Below are 20,793 nucleotides of genomic sequence, written 5' to 3'. Positions count from 1 at the left end.
ACCGCAAGGTAATGGCGGAATATAAATCTCTAATGTAATATAATGGAGGTGCCAGGCATGCAGATCAGCTCAATGCATATTCATTAAGGCTAACCTGAAAACTCAACTGGCTTGGGGTCCTCCAGGACAAGGTTGGGAACCACTGCTCTAGTACAACCATGGCCCATGATAGGCCGGGTTATTCAAAGAATAGTGACCCACCCGGGGTTGGTAATCTTGGTTGCCACAGACTGTCCACATCGGCTGTGATACGCAGGTCTGGTTTGTCTACAGAGGGACAAATGTCTTAAATTGCCACTTCATTGAACTCTTTTCTCACAGGGTTCAAGAGCCCTGGGGGATCCACAATGCTTTGACTTTTGAGTGCATGACTTTTGAGCACACTGCCTTAGTGCGTATGGACTACTTGGAGGTGGTTATGGCTACTCTCCTAAGATCTAAGAAATTGATGACTGTTGCGGCCTATGCTAAGGCTTTGGTAGATTTTTCAGTGCTGATATACTGAGCAGAATATGGAACCTTTTCAGGCTCCGCTGTTAGTGGTAGTATTTCTTTAGGACAGGCTTGAGAAGGCTTCCTCAAAGCACAGGTGGCAAGCCTCTTGTGCTTTAGGGCTTGAGTGGAAAGAGTTTCTTTGGCTTCACATCCTGATGTAGCCAGATTTTTAAAGGGAGCGTCTGCCATTTTCACCTTGGAATCTTAATATTGTTTTGCATTCTCTCAGCAAGGCTCCGTATGAGCCCTTTCAAGAGGCGTCGCTGATAGATCTTACCGTTAAGATGGTTTTTCTGGTAGCTATCACATTCTGATTAGTGTGTGATAACTGGTTAACATGGAGTTAACATAGGAGCACTTAGTGCAGACATGAGCAACTCCGGTCCTTGAGGGCCGGAATCCAATTGGGTTTTCAGGATTTCCCCAATGAATATGCATTGAAAGCAGTGCAAGCAATTAGATCTCATGCATATTCATTGGGAAAATCCTGAAAACCTGATTGGATTCCGGCCCTTGAGGACCGGAGTTGCCCATACCTGACTTAGTGCCTCCTAAATAGGAGTTGGTAAGTGTTCCTGCTTTTGTAGCTTTCACTAATAGAAATTAGCTTGTGATCTGCAAAAAGAAAAAATTCCATTTTATGGCAGTGTAAAAAATGAGCTTAGCTCATGGGAAATGTGCTAACCTCATTTTTTTAATGCATTTCAATAAAAGGGCCCCATTGTCTTGGATGTCCCTTTACTGACCTAAATTTCCAGTGCAAATTTGGCTTCATTGTGTATGACAGGTAACATAACATAACATCGTACTTCTTAACCGCGTAACCATGAGTTCTACTCGGTTTACAAAAGATTTAAAAATAAGAACAATTTAAGGATGACTGAAGAAATTAATTGATCAGATATTTGGAAAAAAGATAGGTTTTCAATTGAGTTCTGAAATATTTATATGAATGGGCTCCAAGCAATAATAATCGAAATTCTTTGTCATGTGACGCTGCCAGGTGAATACAATTTGTATTTCTTCTTTGGGTTTTTTTAATAGTGCTTTTTTTGTAACCTATAAATTCCTTTCCATGTGACATACTTAATATTTTTATTTTCACCTATTCATCGTTTTTTTTAAATTAGAATTTGCACTATACAATCTACAATAACTACAAATCATAATCTTCACAGGAAGAATCAATGAAAAAAGAAAAACATTAGAAGTACTGTTTACTCAAATTCTTTCCTATTCAAGAGGATTATTAAAGAAATTGGGAGGAGAGAACATTTGATCACAATGTTTTATTTTATTTTTCTTTCCAGCTTATGATTTATCTTTAATCTTATCTATTGTTTTGCCTTTTGTCTTTGTTTTGTTCTATTTCTATCATTTAAATTTCTCCAGAATTCTACTGTTCAACAACTCCCCCTTCTGCTTCTATTCCTTTCTCTCCTCTCTTCTACCTTCCAAAGTATTTAGATCAATGCTGTCTTGTTAAAATGTTTATTTTATTTTTATTTTTCCTCTAACTCTACTTTTCACTTCTCTATTATCCTCCAGGTACTTTAGTTAGATTGTGAGCCTTTGGGACAGTAAGGGAATTTTTCAAGTACCTTTCTTATTTCTAATCTTAATGTATATTTTCTGTAAACCGCTTAGAACCTAACGGATGTAGCGGTATATAAGAAATAAATTAAATTAAAAATAAATTAAATTAAATGTAAATATATCTCAAAGAAATTATGAGATAAAAATTGATCACTTGACCCATAGGCGTCGGAATGGGGGAGACTACAGGGGCCATGTCCTCCCCCAAAACTGGCGGTCAATGGTTGGTGCCCGTCCTCCCACCCATTTCCCAATGTTGTACTTTATATTTTCGGGGCAGCCGCCGCGCAGTGTCAATGAGCAGGCCTGCGCCATAACCCTTTATTCTACTTCTGGGGGCAGGCCTGCTCATTGACACTGTATGGTGACTGCCCCAATGATTTAAAGTACAATGCCGAGAGGAGGTACGAGGTGGAGTCGGGAACTGGTGATGGGCCATGCCGCAGGATTCCGCTCGGGCTGGGTGGAGCTCCTAGGCCCCCCTCCCCCAAACCAAATAACGTTCCGCTGCCTGTAACATGACCACATCAAACTAAATCCCGAATTAAACAAAATACCTAATACAGTGTTCTCAAACTCAAACCTTTTGCAGGGCCATATTTTGGATTTGTAGGTACTTGGAGGACCTCAGAAAAAAATAGTTAATGTATTATTAAAGAAATGACAATTGTGCATGAGGTAAAATTTTTAATAGTTTATAAATCTTTCCTTTTGGCTAAGTCTTAATAATAATATTGTAATTTATAGCTAAAGAGATATATGATCAAGAAACTGTTTTATTTTACTTTTGTGATTATGATAAACGAGGGCCTCAAAATAGTACCTGCCGGGCCACGAGTTTGAAACCACCGACCTAATACAACCACCAAGCTTATCTACTTTCTGTAACTTATCCAGAAGATGTAACTTTTACTGATTCCTGAGCTTGAATTAAACTTTCTAAATGTTTGGTATCAAGAAAAATACAATCTTTCCTCTGAAATTTCTCAAGACATTGTCTGGGAAATTTTATACCCAAGGATAATGCTCTAATCTAGGCATCAATTTAAGAAACTCTCTACAGATTATTTGTGCCCTTTGAGAGACATCAGGATAAACATATATAGGAGAACCATGAAAGTCTTTTCCTGTAAAAATGTATTAAAACCTTTTCTCTAGCTTCACTACAACAGAAGGCAACCATCAAGGTACCTTTTAATGCAGTTTCCAAAATAGATGTTTCTAGCATAGGGGTGAAGTCAACCGCTAGGCTCTCCTCTATCCCCCAACCTGTAATATTTTTAATAGATGAGGAAACATAATACACTTTAGAAATTTGCATGAGGGAAGAAGAGTCCAAGGATAGAACTTCTAACATATACTGTTTTTACATATCTTTTAGGGAAATAGAATTATTATAGGGAAAATTCAAAACACAAAGATTATTGGCTCTTAATTGGTTCTTCCCATTTCTAATCTATTCTCAAGCATGTTATTCCTTTTTCACCAAAGAGGCATTAGTAACTTCTAATAAGTCAATTTCCTCTGAGTACTCAGTTAATTTCCCACTATGTGAAACCAAATCAGCCTCTATTGAAGTCTCCTTGCTTGCTGCCTCCCCATAAAGAATCACAATTGAGACAGACAATTGTTTGGGGTCCCTTCCATTCTAGTTATTAACCTCCAATTCTCCTCATTGGGAACATCCTTGGGAGTTGACATTGTTCCAAATTCCAGCCTTATGCAGCCTCCAAATGTAATTGGTTTAAGGGAGGACTTGACAGATGTTATAACAGTAGAAGATAGCACTAATTCAGAGATAGCCACATCAACTCACCAAGAGAAACCAACAGATTCTGTTTGTTGTTGTCCAAAATTTCCAGTCTGAACTACATCTGACATAGGACTAGATATCACTGGAGCAGAACTTAGGGATACATTAAGTGAATTAGGTGGTGAGCATGGGTCAGGGCTTAAAGAGGGAGCCTCTAAACTGCTTTCAGGCTTGGGAGGAGGATTAGACCTTAAACCAGTTGTAGAATTAACATCTTTAGCTAAAGCAAAGAGTCCATAGGAATTCTATGAGTGTCAGAGCAGCGTCAAGCATTTAGTGCTCTGTGCCTTGGTGGAAACCTCTAAACTGCTTAGATAACTTTGATAGACGGTATATAAATACCTAAAATAAAAATAAATAATAATAAAAAATACTGTGGCTTAGTAAAAGGGGGGAGGGGTCCGTACATCCTCCTTGTTTTCTGATGTTTCCCCTCTTGAAGGGGGGGAGCAATTAGAGAGTAGACTTTGTTTAGTTATTCACCTCTGTATTGGTACTTGATTTGACTTTTAAAAAAAAATTTGCTTTTGTGTCTACCCTTATATCTGTACCAAGTGCTCTACATGTGAAAATATTATAACTTTTCATTTCAAAAATAATTAAATTACATCACCCCTTTACTATGGGGACAATTCTGTAAAGTGGTATCTATAGGAAGGCACCATTTTGTGTGTCAAAGGGGTCATTAAATTGACAGGCACTTGTGTACACTAGGTGCTATTCTATAGGGTAACATCTAAGTGCCATAGTACCTATCTATAGGGGCAAACCTACGGTGGACCATAGTGAGCCATGGGTGTATCTCCTAGGTAGATGTGTCATTTACAGAATACTATAAACTACATTGACATGGTGTAAGAGCATCAGCACGCCAATGCTGACCACACACTAGTCTTCTGTAAGGGAATCTTGGCACCAAGATGCTGTTATAGAATTGGTGCTTGGTGCATGGCATTGAATTGCCTGGACTGAAGCCCCAATTTAAGAGATGCCCTTTATGATCTTTAGGGATCTGCATTTTTTTAGCATACATTCAGTTCGTTGGTTCACCTCAGAAACTTTAGTGTGTGCTTAAAATCAATTTAATATGTGTTACTCAAGTAGCATGAATTAAAATGTTTTTAAGGCATAGTATCTTTTTGTTTCTTAAAACAAATGTATCAAATGAACTGAAAAAAAGTCCAAAAATTATGAGAAAGCCCAAACAAACTTCAAATGCACTAACATTTTTTATCCTTGCACTTCCCTAATGATTTTTTTTCATATTCTCAATACATTTTGCATTAATATTACTGGAACCACATGAACTAAGAGTGAACACTACCGTGAACACACCACTGAAATGGTAGAGAATCTTTCTCTTTTCAGAGAAGTATAGAAAGGAGTTTAGAGCTATTCCAGGTCTCCTGCCATATTCACAGGGGTTAGGATTGCAGCCCCTCCACAAATACCATAAATTTGGGAATAACTTATTCAGGCAGTGGAAGTGGATCATAAGTAATATGGAAGGAGATCTGTATTTACCACCTGAGGGTGTGGTTTGGGTAGTTACATCACAGTACTGATAGATGTAAGAGGAGCGGGGATAGTAAGAGTTTTTTGCTCAAAGCAGCACGGTGCGGTCCTTGGGGCTTAATGGTCCAGAGGTGTTGTCCGGAGGGAGGAGGTTTAGGCGATACCTTTTTTAGCGGGTGGCTTGGTTATCAGCGGGTAACAGGAGGTTAGCATGAGGCTGGGCCCCACTGGGTGCAGGCGGTTCCTGATGCTCAGGCGGCGTGTTCGGCAGAGGCTGGTCTGACCCAGTTCTACGGAGATGCTTGATATGCCTATGTCTGTGGGGTCACCTTCTCCCTTCATCCCTGGAGGGAGAGTCCATCCGCTCTGTGATTGCAGGTGAATCACATGTCCTCCTGTGGTGGAGTCACCTTGAAGACATCGGGGAGGGGGAAACAAGAACTGGAAGTTGGGAGGTGGTCCCCCACACGCTAGCACTGCATGGGGCCGCCAGAGATATGTGCTTGCTGAATGTGGGAGGGGAAGTAGCATGGGATCTAGCAAGAGGAAGATATTGTGGCAGAGGAACTGCCCTGGTTTTATGTGGGTGCTAGCAACCATTTTTTGTCATCGTTTACCTTCCTGTCTTGGCACCAGAGGTGGGGGCAGCAGGAAGACTCATGAATAATTGAAGTCGCAAATGACAAACCTGCGATTATGGAGGGAGACCTGTACTTACTGAGTATGGCTTGTGTCATAAATAAGATAAATATGAAACCTGTTTTTGCCACTGAAAGTTTCTGGTTTTATTTAGAATGTTTGGACAAGTGAGAGAAAAAAATACTACAGAGCAAAGCCATTGAAATTTCTTCTCTCTAGTTTTCTAGATACATATTAAATAGAGTACAAATTAATAGCATTTCCAGATGGCAAGACTTCTATGGGCTACTACTAATTACAGCAAGACTAATTGCTGAAAATTCCTCAGCTATCAAACTAAGACAGAAATGAAAACATCCTCCTGTTCCCACTCATATTATCTCTTTCTGCACCTGTGTTCTCCTAATTGTTCCATTCTCAGCCTGGTACCAAAAAACAGCTTAGAGATAGGGGAAAAGTTTATTTTTCCATTATTTTCTTACATTATTTTTCAGATTAACACTTCTGCTGTCAGTTGCTTCAGAAATTAACATTCACACTTATGTCGGCAGTATGAGAGAAAAATCTAGGCTTTCTTTGGTAAGCACAAATTGACAAAAAAAACCCTTTTTTACTGTATATCGTATATTCTCGAATATAAATCGATCCAAATATAAACCAAGAGAAAATTTTTCTGCTAAAAAAGGGGGAAAATGTTAATTTGAGTATAAACCAATGATTTATATTCAAGTCATCCTTTCTCTCCTTCATTGCTGCCATTCCCTCCATTTCCCTGTGGTATCATGACACAGCTGGCTCTGCTGCCAGTCACCCCTCACCACAAACTGGAAACTCCCACTCACTCACTCCCTTCCATTGTAAAGATTAAACCATCCCTCCTGGACCCACTATAGCCCCCTCCCTGGGCCTACTTTATAGCCCTGGAAGTCCAGTGGTGAGCTGGGGCAGGAGCAATCCTCCTATGCTCCTGCCCTTGTGGTCTCTGTACCAAAAATGGCTGCCCTTCTTCCACGGCAACCTCACTTGCTTGCTACATCCTCTTACAGTCCCACCACCACACAAAGATTTTTCATTAGGATGTGATTGGGGCAAGGTTCTGTAATCTGAATCCATCATTTCGTCAGCACAGCTTCTTCTTTTCTACTGCTGGAAATCTTTGACGCCTCATGAACCATTTCATCAATATACCTCTCATTGTCACAGATGCTTCTCAGCCTTGACACCTCCTCTCTTAATTCCTTTACTTCTTTCATGAGGGATTCAAGCTGAAGACAGCTTGCACATGGAACCACTCCCTCTGCCTGGGTAACATTTTCTGTCTGCACAGAGACAGAAGCTGTAACCTGAGCAGCAGCTTTGATGACACGATGTTTTCCAGCCATACTGTGGTTGCCAAAGTACTTACTCCTGGGAGAAAAAAGAGCAGAAAAATCCTACCAAAGCAATGCCCTGGTTGACTAAAGAGCCTATAAATCAAAAAGCTCTGCAGGAGGGAATTAACACCAAACAGAGACTTTCATCAACAGATATTTGTGCCCTAATCTGATCTTATGCCCTGAAATGCAACTTAAAATACTGATCTAGACTAAAACACTTTTTTGTATGAAACCCTAACAGAGACTCTAAAGGCTACACTATTGCCTAACTGATTTTGCTGAGCTTAAAAAGAGAACTACAATGAATTAACATACTGAAACCCAAGTTTATCTTTTCGTAAGTTTGAATGCCAGTAGGCAAGATATTTCAATGGATGTGGTGTCACATACACGGAAGCTGTGAAATTGTAAGTACCTACACCTCCAAGTGGAAGCTGCTGGGTCCTTACTCTTCATTTTTGCAACGTATATATGTGCATAATGGCTGCTTCCGCTGCGTGTGCCTGCAAATACATGTGAACTCCTGCATATAGTTTAGAAAAGGCTCTGCGTCAGCAGTTCCTTTCCAAACTACCCCTGGAATTAAACATGTCCCAACCCAGACATCTCATTTCTGATGTCTGCATTGAGTGAAGGAGTAGCCTAATAACTAATATAGTAGGCTGAGATCCTGGGGAACATAAAGCTCAATTCCCACTGCAACTCCTTGTTACCCAGGGCAAGTCACTTAAGTCTCCTTTGTCCCAGGTACAGAAAACACCTTAGATTGCAAGTCCACTAGGAACTATGTACATCTAGTAATATTATAGAAATGATTAGTAGTAAAACAAGGCTCCTAACATTTTCATTGTATTTTATTTATTTATTCATTCAATTTTCTATACCATTCTTCCAAGGGAGCTCAGAATAGTTTACATGAATTCATGGGCATAGGAACAGGGGAGGCCACAGGGGCCATGGCCTCCCCAAAGACTGGCGGTTGCTGGTCAATTCCCGCCCATCCACCCCACTCCTGGTGCTGTACTTTTAAATTTTCGGGCAGACGCAACACAGCGTCAGTGAGCAGGCCTGCCCCAGAACCCTTCATTCTACTTCTGGGGGAAGGCCTTCTCGTTGACACTGCACAGTGGCTGCCCGAAGATTTAAAAGTACAGCGCCGGGAGGAAGTTCATGTGAGGGGGTGTCAGGAGCTGGTGAGAGGCTGTGCCGCAGGATCTTGGTTCCTCCCACCCCATTAAAATAGTGTTCTGCTGCTGCCTATTCATGAATTTATTCAGGTACTCAGGCATTTTCCCCTGTCTGTCCTATTGGACTCAAAGTTCCTGTTCCTGGGACAATGGGGGGATTAGTTGACTTGCCCAGAGTCACAAGGAGCAGCGTGGGTTTAATCTCAGGGTGCTGAGGCTGTAGTTTTAACCACAGCACTGAACTGGGAGCCAAGGACAGGCCTCAACGATGAGAAGAAAGCACACAATGAAGGAGTCGTGAAGATGTCAAGTAGACAGCTAAGGGTGTATGGTTCAAAAAGTCACTTTATTAGTAGATATGCCACTATGGCTCAAAAACTCGATACTGGCAGTGTTTTGGCGCCAGTGCCTTTATCAAGAGTCTGTCTTGAAAATGGGCACAGAGCATGCGGACAGTGTAGAAACTGGTATCCAAAGCAGAGCTACAGATCACCGGTTTCTACACAGTCGTTACTGACATTGCAATATCGCTTGACCCAGAGTGTCCACACGTTCTGTACCCATATTCAATACAGACTCTTGATAAAGGCACAGACGCCGAAACACTGCCAGTCTTTGAACCATGGTGGCATATCTACTAATAAAGTGACTTTTTGAATCATATACCCTTGGCTGTCTACTTGACATCTTCTCCTCACGACTCCTTTGTTGTGTGCTTTAACCACAGCACCACACTCTCCCCTATTTTAGTTTTTCCAGTGTATATTATAAACCACTTAGGAAGTCTATAAATGTTTTGAAATAAAATAAATAAATTGGCCAACCATTCAGTATGAATTATGTTACAGAACTTCTATATTTAAATTTAAACAAAGGAAATGTCAATCAAATACCAAGAACTCCACCTCCTTTCCTTGTTCATCCTGTTTCATCCCCCGTATGCACACAAAAAGGTTTCTACTGTTTGGCATCTGCAGTCTAACCTGATTTAGAAAACAGAGTTATAAAAATATTCCTCCCTCACAAACCATAAATGTAAGTTGATGTTATGTGTTCACATACAAACCTCTTAAGTTGGACATGAATCATCAGGGCTTTTCCCTGGGAGGCAAAGAATGGGAGGCAACCCTGGATGACTCAGAATTTTGATTCAGCTAATCACCTGTGCTGTTGCTATGGATATTTCACCTACACCCAGTGTTTGAATGAGATATCTTATTTGATGTTCTGCTAGCCTTTTGCCTGTTCTACCGGATGCAGGTACAGGTGGCTCTTAGCACTACTGTCAAAGTAAGAAGAAAAACATTTTTATGTAATAAAAAGCTATAAATGAGGCATGCAACATCATGCAAATATTTTAAGGCTTCATAAACAGAACTTCAAGCAAGTTATGTACTTTCAGAACCAATGAGAAAACACTTTACTGTAGTCCATACTGACAGGCTTAGCCATATTTTCACTACAACCCCCCTACCTCCCCTGTTTTTGGAGCCCACACAGTTCTCAAGCTGACTTTTCTGTGGTGCTTAATTCCCATTTCCTGAAGCGGGGATACATCTCTTCCATCCAATAGGTAAGAATGCCTTTCTTAGCAAGCAGGATGGCCACTAACTAACTAAGGGCCCCTTTTATCAAGTTGTTTATAGCATGAGCCGACTTGGTAAATGCTACTACGATTACTACTATTATTCACTTCTATAGTGCTGAAAGGCGTATGTAGCGCTGTACATTTTGACATTTATTAGATGGTCGCTTCTCAGATGAGCTTACAATCTAACTTGGACAGACAGGTTGTTCACCCTCCAAGGTAGAGAGAATGAGAGGGCACTCTCTGAAGTTAAAAGGGGATAGATTACGTACAAACGTAAGGAAGTTCTTCTTCACCCAGAGAGTGGTAGAGAACTGGAATGCTCTTCCACAGTTTGTTATAAGGGAAAATACCCTCCAGGAATTCAAGACAAGGTTGGACAAGTTCCTGCTGAACCAGAACGAACACAGGTAGGGCTGGACTCATTTAGAGCACTGGTATTTGACCAAAGGGCCACCGCAGGAGCGGACTGCTGGGCACGATGGACCATTGGTCTGACCCAGCAGCGGCAATTCTTATGTTCTTATGACATATAGGATTGGGGATGTAGAACCCAAGGTGAGAGGAGTTAAGAGTTGAAAACAGTCTCGAAGAGGTGGACTTTTAACTGGGCCTTGAACACTGCCAGAGACGGAGCCTGCAGTAGGGATTCAGGCAGTTTGTTCCAGGCATACAGAGCAGCAAGACAGAAGGGACGGCATTTGGAGTTGGCAGTGGAGAAGAAGGGCACAGATAGTAGGGACCTACCAGCTGAGTGGAGCTCATGGGGAGGGGGGGGCATGGTGGGAGATAAGTGAAGAAAGATAATGAGGGGTTGCTGAGTGAATGCATTTGTAGGTCAGTAAGAGAAGTTTGATTTGTATTCTAAATGGATGGGGAGCCAATGAAGTGACTTTAGGAGAGGGGTAACGTGAATATAGTGGCTTTTACGGAATATGAGTCGTGCAGCTGAATTTTGAATGGCTTGAGGGGGAGAAAGACGACTGAGCAGAAGACTTGAGACTAGCAAGTTGCAGTAATCTAAGTGCAAGGTGATGAAGGCATGGATATGGGTTTTTGGTAGTGGGCTTGGAGAGGAGGGGTTGGATTTTGATAATAATATAGAGGAAGAAACGGCAGGTTATAGCGGTATGTTGTATCTGGGAGGAGAAGGAGAGAGAGGAGTCAAAGATTACCTCGAGATTGTGAGCAGACAAGATAGGGAGGATGAGCGTGTTGTCCACAGAGACAGAGAACAGGGGAAGTGAGACACTCATAGAATTCTTGTGAGTGTCAGATCACTTAACTTGCCAGCCCGTGGTAAAAACCTCTAGCGCAGCTTGATAAGGGAGGAGGGGGTAAGTATTTCCACCTCTTGGTTTTTTTAATAAAGATACTTAGAAAAAAGTATCATATTGGGCCTGTCCTATAGTATACAACAATACACTACCAATAAGTGTTTCAGATTTTGTGCTGCCCCTGAGATTTATTTTACCATTTAATCAAGTATAACAGCTGTTTGTTGGAGATTATCATTGTAAAGGGACAGTATTAACACTGGTAACTGTGAATATGAAAACCTTCAAGGCATAAAATCTGCCTGTTCCAAAAATAGTAGCACATATCATAATGTAGTTGTATTGGCAGAATACAGGCAGCTCAAAAATTTGCATGAAGCAATGGAAGAAAAATCATGGGAACTTTTGAGCTGCCCATATTTTGCCAATGCAACTACATTAAAGGCCCCTGTTTTTCAAGCTGCGCTAGAGATTTGTTAGCGCAAGCTGGCGCGGTAAATGCTCCGGTGCTCATAGAATTCCTATGATCGTCAGAGCACTTACCTCGCTGGCTCGTGCTAAAACCCTCTAGCTTCATAAAAGAGAGGGGAGTAAGATATGTGCTACTCAGGATTTAGTATTTAAAAAATAAATAAATAGCATAATTGTTTGAACATGGTAGGAGGGAGGTTTTTTGACCAATGATTATAGTCAGCCTGTAAGTGGTCAAATGAAACAGTATTATGACCCTGGACAACAGGTCTTTTTCCTCCTTTTAATGTAGTCTACTTGTTTGCAGTATTTTACTTAAGAATACAGTATATAAAAATGAGGTAAAAAAGAAAAACTAACTTCTTGTTTTTGATATAATATTTTTTTAGGATACTGTTGGTGTTGTGCTTTTATCTATATTTAAATACCTTGGTATTTGATCAACACCTACTGTACTGTACTGTACTGTACTGATCAACACCCACAGGTAAAGCTAGTCTCAATTAGGGCACTGGTCTTTGACCTAAGGCCGCCGCTGGAGTGGTCTGACCCAGCAGCAGCAATTCTTATGTTCTTATCAACACCTACTGTGCTTAAATGTATTTGACCTAATGTAACCCCCTCCTTCTCAGACTGAGGTAAAAAGTATCCCTCTTGAAATAAGATTTGTTTTGTAGTCGTGAACACCGAGGGTTAAATTGATACCTTTCCCCATGAGAAGGAATGAATTACATAAAAAAATAATAATTAATGTAATAATAAAATGTAATGTAACCTGGAAATAAAAAATGTTAATTAAACCATAAACAAAATAGATATAAAAAAGCACTAAGGATTCAAAATTTAAAATAGAAATAAAATTTAATAAGCAAATGCTGTACATCAAATCTAGACAATGAAATTCTACTTCCCTTCTGTACAGTTCTTCTTTTTCCCCAGATTTGGGTATTTGAGGCTTTCTGTCCTTTCTGTGTAGGGGTACCACGTTGGCACACTGTTGCTAGCAGACTGTCTCTTGCTAGTAGACTCTCTCTTCCTGAAACCAACCTACTACTCTAAGTAAAACCAAATCAATAAGAAAAACCCTATCCTAAATCTAATAACTCCATAGTTGCCTAAAATACTTTCTAAGCTAGGAAAAAACAGATAATTGATGTTCCCTATACTATTTCCCTCCCCAAAATTTCCTATATATAATCACAAAACTCATCCTTCCTCTAAATATTTAATGCATATAAATCTTTTCCCAAAATCCCAAAAATCTTTACAGAAATGATTCCCAGAAAAAGATTTCCAAGGCAGTTTCACAACTTTGCTTCACTAATACGCGGTATTCTCTATGCAGGTAAACTGGGAAAATCTCTTCTCTTCAAAATCACAGGTCTCCGGAACGACCTTACTATCCCGTTGCAGAACCCGGGCTCTCTCCAACTATTCTGCAAGCAACTGAAAACTTGGCTCTTCTCTAACATGTAATTCTATTTTCCCCCTTACTCTTCCATTCTATATATTAGCTCATGTAAACCTTTTCCTTTCTCTTCTTATATTTTAAGTTCTTGTAAACCATGCCGAGCTCCACTTCCTTGGAGAGGATGCGGTATATAAACTTTTAGTTTAGTTTAGTTTAGTTTAATAGTTTCAACATTCCACAGAAATCTGTCACAGGACATCTCATTAACTTCTCCAGAAATGAGCACCACAGACTTATTACACAGAGACTGAAAATTTCTCCAGAAATCAGGTTTCAAAAGCAGTTCACAACCTTGCTTCACCAATATTTCTAACACAACATTAAACAGGAATCTCACACAGGACCTCTCATAAAATCTTCTCCAAAAATCAGCACCACAGATTTGTCACTCAGAGAATCTCTCAAAACACTTCCCAGAAGATTCTCACAGACTATTACTAGCATCAAATACGGTAGTTTCACAGATAAAACAATTCTTCACATCAGCCAGAAAGAAATGTTTTCACCCTTGGATAAATACCAGAATCTATATATCAAACCTCAACTTCAACCAAAACCTCCAATTCCTATTCAAAATTCAATAAAATCAGTTATAATTACCTTCTCACAAGGCACAGAAACCAAACTACCTGCACACAGATCCAAGTCACCCTCCCAACTGTCAAATCTGACAGTTAGAATGTTCAAGCAGATGATCTCTGCACTAGGACAGCAAACCTGTGCAGGAGATCAGCAACAGAATACCAAAATTGCACCAATACAAAAAAAATACACAAACCAAACTTCTCAAAATAGGAAAAAACCCACAGTTCTTACATTCCAGATCCTGTCTGCTTCAAAAATCCTTCAAAATCTTCTTTAAACCCTGTTTTTCACATTCAAGTAACTTTTAAACTTTTAACCCTGGTTACACTGCTACTGAAACAAAGGCAAATCCAAACTAACAAACAAATGAAAACTAGTGTGACAGTAGAAGAGACATACAAAAAGAGGACATGGAACTGATTTATCCTGCTGTATAAGATTTTATTTAAACTGTTGAAGATATTCAGATGATTTAAAGCCCAATTTTCCTCAGATCATCGAAATCAGTGGTTCTGAAACCTGTCCTGGGGGACCTCCAGCCAGTCAGGTTTTCAAGATAACCCTATAAATGAGATAAATTTATATGCCTACTACCTACTTTAAAGGCAAATCTCGCTCATGCATATTCATTAGGGGATATCTTGAAAGCCCGACTGACTGGGGGTTCTCCAGAACAGGTTTAAGAACAATTGGTCTAAATATAAAAAGGAACATGTATATATTTGCTATTTCAGATCTAGTTTACAAAAGGTTTATTGAACATGGAACCTTTTGTAAAATGCATTCTTTGCAGGCCTTATCAGGAGGACCGTGATAAGGCCTGCAAAGATGTTATTCAGAGATCAGTTGGAAAAGCCATATTTCTAAGAATCTGGCACTCTGTAGTCACATGTGAACTGACTGATTAGCACTATTTCAGGTATTTTTGTTTACTTACAAGAGACTTTACCAAACAAAAACGTCTAAAAAGTGTCCTAAATGGCTACTTGGACGATCAAAAAGCCTGATCATCCAAGTACCGATAACCAAAGCTGGTTTTTAGACGTATCTAAAAACAGCTTAGGCCTTTCCCCTGCCTCTAAATGCACAGAGAGAAAAGAGGCATGTTTAGAGGAGGGGAAAGGGCGGGCAATGGGCGGGAGGTGGGCCAACCTACACCTAGGCGTACAACAGGTATAACCAAAACCGTAGGCAGGTTGCCCAGTCGGCACTTATACCTTTTTGACTTAGACGAAGTCAAACCAGGTCTAAGTGCCGAAAAAGGGGCCGCTGAGCTGATTGTGGCTGCTGCGATCAGCTCAGCGGCCCCAGCAACCTGCCTACCCCTCCACCGCAAGCATCGCGGCAGGAGAGATGCTTTATCTCCCCTACCACGATGCCATCACTCCTCTACCTGAACTGCTGCGACCCGCGGCAGGAGAGATGCCCTATCTCTCCTGCTGCGGGTTGCGACAGTTCGGATAGAGGAGTGATGGCATCGCGATAGGGGAGATGAGGCATCTCTCCTGCCGCGATACATCACCCCCCCACACACACACACACAACATCAGGGCAAGAGGGAACCCAATCCCTCTTGCCCTGTCGAACTGCGACCCCCCCCCAATGACATCGGGGCAAGAGGGAGCTCAAGCCCTCTTGCCCCGGCGATAATGCCCCCCCCCCACCAAGTACGAGCAGGCCAGGAGGGATCCCAAGCCCTCCTGGCACCGGCGAACCCCCCCCCCCCCCCCGACTGGATTGGGCCAGGAGGGAGCCCAAGCCCTCCTGGCCCCGGCGACCTACTACCCCCCACCCCCCACTACAATACGGGCAGGAGGGATCCCAGGCCCTCCTGCCCTCGACACAACCCCCCTCACCCCAATGACTGCCCCCCAGAACCCCCGATCGGCCCCCCCACCGACCCGCGACCCCCCGGCCGACCCCACGACCCCCCACCCCCCTTCCCCATACCTTTAATGTTGGCCGGATGGAAAGGTGCTAAGCCCGTCCGGCAGGCCAGCCGGCTCCAGAATGGAGCCAGATTGGCCCAGCCGTCTGAAACCCCGCCCACAGGTGGGGCCTAAGACGCCTGGGCCAATCAGAATAGGCCCGGGAGCCTTAGGCCCCTCCTGTGGGTGGGGCCTTAGACACATGGGCCCAACCCGGCCCATGTGCCTAAGGCCCCGCCCCCTTTTAATGAGATCGCTGTTGGCCGATTCTCTGGCCAATTGTGGAACAGTGATCAATGCGCTACCATGTTTGCATGCAAACGATTTTCACGGAGGTCCGGTGCTTCTATAAACCACAAATTGAGATTGCAAAAAAAGCAAACAATAATACTGTGTACGGTAATGCGTGGTTGAAGCACTGGACCCTATGACCGAAACACGGCCTGTGTCAGGTCTGTACCACATACTTTTAACTGTGTTTTATTTTATTTTTTATTTTTTTAAATCTTTATTCATTTCTAAACTTATAATAAGTGTGATAACATATCCATACAAATAACCATAAATATATCACTTAATAATCAACAATGATACATATAATATTCTCTTATCTCCCCCCCCTCCCCACCCTTATCTATCGTATAATCAATACTTATACAACATGTAACAATAAAAATACCCTCCCTCCCACCCCATAATTGAACTTGTAAATTTAATAATAATAATAATAACTTTATTCTTATATACCGCCAACAATCTTGCGACTTCTAGGCGGTTTACAATAAAGAGAAACTGTACAGACAGCTACTTACAGAGTATGGCAGTGTTCATCTGATAGTAACAGCATTAACAATAATAACAACAGGTTGTATACTGCAGGACCATGAAGTACCATGCGGTTTACAATGAATTAGAAAAATTCCATAAATTGAATGGAGCATTCATTGTTAGTGATTAGGGGTTAGCAGTTTACAAGATCAGATTTGGGTGGGATTGTGAAGGGGGCTATTGTTCTTGTTCGTTACCTAGGTATTTAAGGGAAACAAGATTTTTATTTTTTATTTTATCTGCTCCTTTTTCAAATAAAAATTTAATCAGGACCATCAAATGCACAGTTTCTTTCTGTGTGTGCACTGCTATTTTTGGTGGACCCCCTGTTTTGTCCTCAGCTCTACTGTTGCACCATAACTGTAAATAAATGGCAAAATAGTGTCATATTTCTATTTTACCAAGCCATACCAGTGTCTTCTTCAGTGCTGCTGATCACCAATACCTTTATGTTGATAATGTCAAGAAGTAACATTCTGCCTAACAATTAATTTGCATGTGTGTCTTCCATGTTCTTTCTCAGATGTATGCAATATAATCCTGATTATCAAATGCTATGATGATTATCACATTTTTTTTTCTTTCACTTACAAAGAGTAACCGAAAAAAGACCAAGAAAGCTATCGGTCAACTTCAGCTCCACACCGTAAAGCGCAATGAAAAGGTATGACTTGTTTTTTTCTTCATCACTTGAAAAACTACATAGTATATTTTAATATATGGTTGTGCATATAAAAGTATGGGAATTGAGCCAAATTTGAAACACTTGGACAGGAATAGTTTGACAAGGCTTTAGTAATAATAATAATAATAACAACTTTATTTCTTCTATACCGCCATAATCTTACAACTTCTAGGCGGTTCACAGTGAAGAGAGCTGGACAGTCAGTGAATTACAGATTACAATTAGTAAAATATAATACGATACTAACTGATTAGGAGATAAATCTATTGAATAGTGCTGTTTTAATTTCTTTCCAAAATGCGACATAGGTCAACCTAGCTCTGTTGATGTAGTAGCCTAGCCAGGTCTGCTGTTTGCTAGCTTGAGACTTCAAAGTTCTGTCCTTAAAGGACCTGTATTTGCAATCAGTGATCCTTGGGAAGGCAAAAAGATTGGAGTTTCTGGTTGTCCTACTGGGAATGTGTAGCTCGAAATGTGGTAAGAGATAGGTAGGGGCCATTCCCCACACCAGTTTAAAGCATAAGCAAGAGAACTTGAACATTATTCGCGCCTCCATTGGTAATTAGTGTAGCAGTTTGTAGTAGGGGCTAACATGCTCGCTTTTCTTTAGTCCGTATATTAAGATTGAGGCCTTGGAGAGACAAACTGATTCTCTCCCACTGTCAACCAACAAACCCCCTACTCCCCCACCCCCGCAGCAGGAGAGATGTCCAATCTCTCCCGCCACAAACAACCCCCCATCTGCAGCGGAGGTGACTCCCCCATTACAGTGGGAGAGATGCCCACTATCTCCCACTGCCATACAACACCCCCTGTCTCTGATGCCCCCTCCCCCTTTCCTCCATGTAGATCCTGGAGGGATGCAGAGTCCCTCTAACCAGCTGGCCTGCCACTTCAAAATAGGCCTACCCCTCCCCGGTGTATCCTGCCTAAGGCCCCTACCAGGATGCACTGGGGAGGGGAAGGCCCATTTTGAAGAATTGGGCCAGTTGGGTGGAGGGAATCTGCGTCCCTCCAGTCAGAGATCTACATGGAGGTAAGGAGGAGGGCGTCAGAGGCAAGGGGAGGTGTTGTATGGCAGCGGGAGATAGTGGGCATCTCTCCCACTGCAAGGGGAGGGGTTGTTTGTGGTGGGAGAGAATCATCATCTCTCCCACTGCAAGGGGGGTTGTTTGCAGCAGGAGAGAATTATCATCTCTCCCGCTGCAAGGGGGGGGGTCACCGCCGCTGTAAGGGGGTTGTTTGTGGTAGGCACATGCAAATTTAGCGAATCTTTGCTGCTGTCCGCTAACCTAATTTGTATGTGTAATTTTTTGAAAATGACTTGCTTTTTGGAATTCACTATCAAAACGGCTGGGTTAGCAGACCGTCGCTTTTTAACGCAGTTTTTTTGAGAATCCTGGCCTCAGTCTCTTACAACTTAGGTATAATTAAGTTTTTTTCTTTTACTTACACAAGCACTGTATATTTTAGGGATGTGGTCACTCCATGCCTATTGAAAGTCTTACAAACAAGCAATAAACCATGCAAGCGTGAAAAAAGAAGCAATTTATCTGTGTCTTCATTTACTGCAGACCTTTCTGCTGTTACTTCCCGGAACTTTGCTTCTGCCACATAAACTCCTGCTGGCGAAAGTTCTTCTCCTTTATCAGTTTACCCGACAGGGAAATTCCCGTTTTGCACTAAGCTGCATGGTGTAACAATAATTTTAGCTACACGCCACCACATTCAGCAATCATACTTTATAAACCACAATAGTAGTTTTTAGCGCAGACCAGCATGCTGAATGCTCTGTGTTGCTCCCAACACTGACAGATTTCCTACGAGTGTCGGGAGCAGCGCAGAGCATTCAGCGTGCCGGGCTGTGCTAAAAAATGCTATCGCACTTTTGTAAAAATAAAGTTTAGACACTATGGGGCTCATAATCGAAAGAGAAAAATGTCCCAAAACCGGCCTAAGTTGGCACTTGGACGATCATCAATCAAAAACGTCCAAGTGCCGATAATAAAACCGGGTTTTGAACGTATTTAAAAACAACCTAGGCCTTTACAGTGCCGCTGAATGACCATAGCTAAACGGGACATTTCAGGAGGAGTGTCGAGGGCGGGATGTGAGCAGGCTTAGATTTAGTCTTACTGCATATATAGACGGAACTTGGAAGTTGTGACTCAGACCATTTAAAACATGATCTAAGTCACAAAAACCCACTTAAAGTCACCAGATAAGCACTGCAGACACAAACTATAGACCCCCACACACTACCCCAGTGATCACCGACCCCCCCCCCATAAAAATATTAATCACAACTTGAAAATTGTGCCTCCAGAACATCATCACCTGGCAGCCTGGCATAGGAAAGCCTAGTCGTGCTGCACAGAGGCATCTTAAGTCATCTTGGGGGTGGGTTAGGGACCCATGGAGAGGAGGACCCATGTCCATAAGCCCCTGTAATCACTGCATTGATATTGAAACATGTGCACTCCCCTATACACCCCCAAAACCCTTTTGTACTAGCATATAAGTGGCTCCTGCAGCCATAAGGGCTATTGGGGTGGTAGATAAGTAGGTCTAGGGCAGGGTCTGCAACCTTTAAGACATAAAGAGCCACTTGGACCCGTTTTCGAAAAGAAAAAAAAACTTGGAGCCGCAAAACCATTATAAAACAAATCTAACACTGCATATATTGTTTCTTATCTTAATGCTATATACAGGATCACTAAATTGAAAATAAAATCATTTTTCCTACCTTTGCTATTTGGTGATTTCATGAGTCTCTGGTTGCACTTTCTTCTTCTGACTGTGCATCCAATCTTTCATCCTTTCTTTCAGCCTCCTGTATGTTTCCTCTCCTCCAGACCTCATTCTCTCCCCCAACTTTTTCTTTCTGTCTCCCTGTTCCCCTTTCTTTCTGTCTCCATGCCGTCCCCCAAGCCACTCGGTTTGCTGCCACCGCAATCGGGGAACAGCCCCCAAGCCACCGCCGTCCCAAGCTTTCCCTGCAGAAGTGTTGCGCTGACCAGCATTCCGCTCCCTGACGTCAATTCTGACGTAGGAGAGGAAGTTCCGGGCCAACAAGGCATTTCTCCTCATTCCATCCAGCCTGAGCCCCATCTCTCCTTGATCCAGCATTTCCCTTCTGTTTCTGTCAGAATTACCATTCCACCTATTTTCCAGCATCACCCTTCTTTGTGTCCATCTCACCTATATCCCTATCTCACCACTTTTTCAGAATCTTCATTTGTCTCTGTCCTTATCTTTACACCATGTTCACCATTTGCCCTTTCAATGTCTTTATCTCCCCCCACACACTTTTTCAGCATTACTTCTATGTCTCTATTT

The 20,793-nt window shown here is 41.8% G+C and overlaps 1 protein-coding gene across 1 annotated transcript in view; it reads left to right on the top strand.

Moving 5' to 3' along the window:
* The window catches only part of RNF149 (ring finger protein 149), a 165,388-nt gene that overhangs the window by 108,416 nt on the left and 36,179 nt on the right, over window positions 1-20,793 (top strand). The window contains exon 3 of the mRNA XM_033947467.1: window positions 17,365-17,433. Coding sequence (XP_033803358.1) covers window positions 17,365-17,433 — 69 coding nt within the window. The remainder of the gene's footprint in view (window positions 1-17,364; window positions 17,434-20,793) is intronic.

This window comes from Geotrypetes seraphini, chromosome 6, assembly GCF_902459505.1.
Source record: "Geotrypetes seraphini chromosome 6, aGeoSer1.1, whole genome shotgun sequence".
NCBI lineage: Eukaryota > Metazoa > Chordata > Amphibia > Gymnophiona > Dermophiidae > Geotrypetes > Geotrypetes seraphini.
Note: the sequence above shows the minus strand (reverse complement) of the source record. Positions and strands in the feature narration are given on the sequence as shown.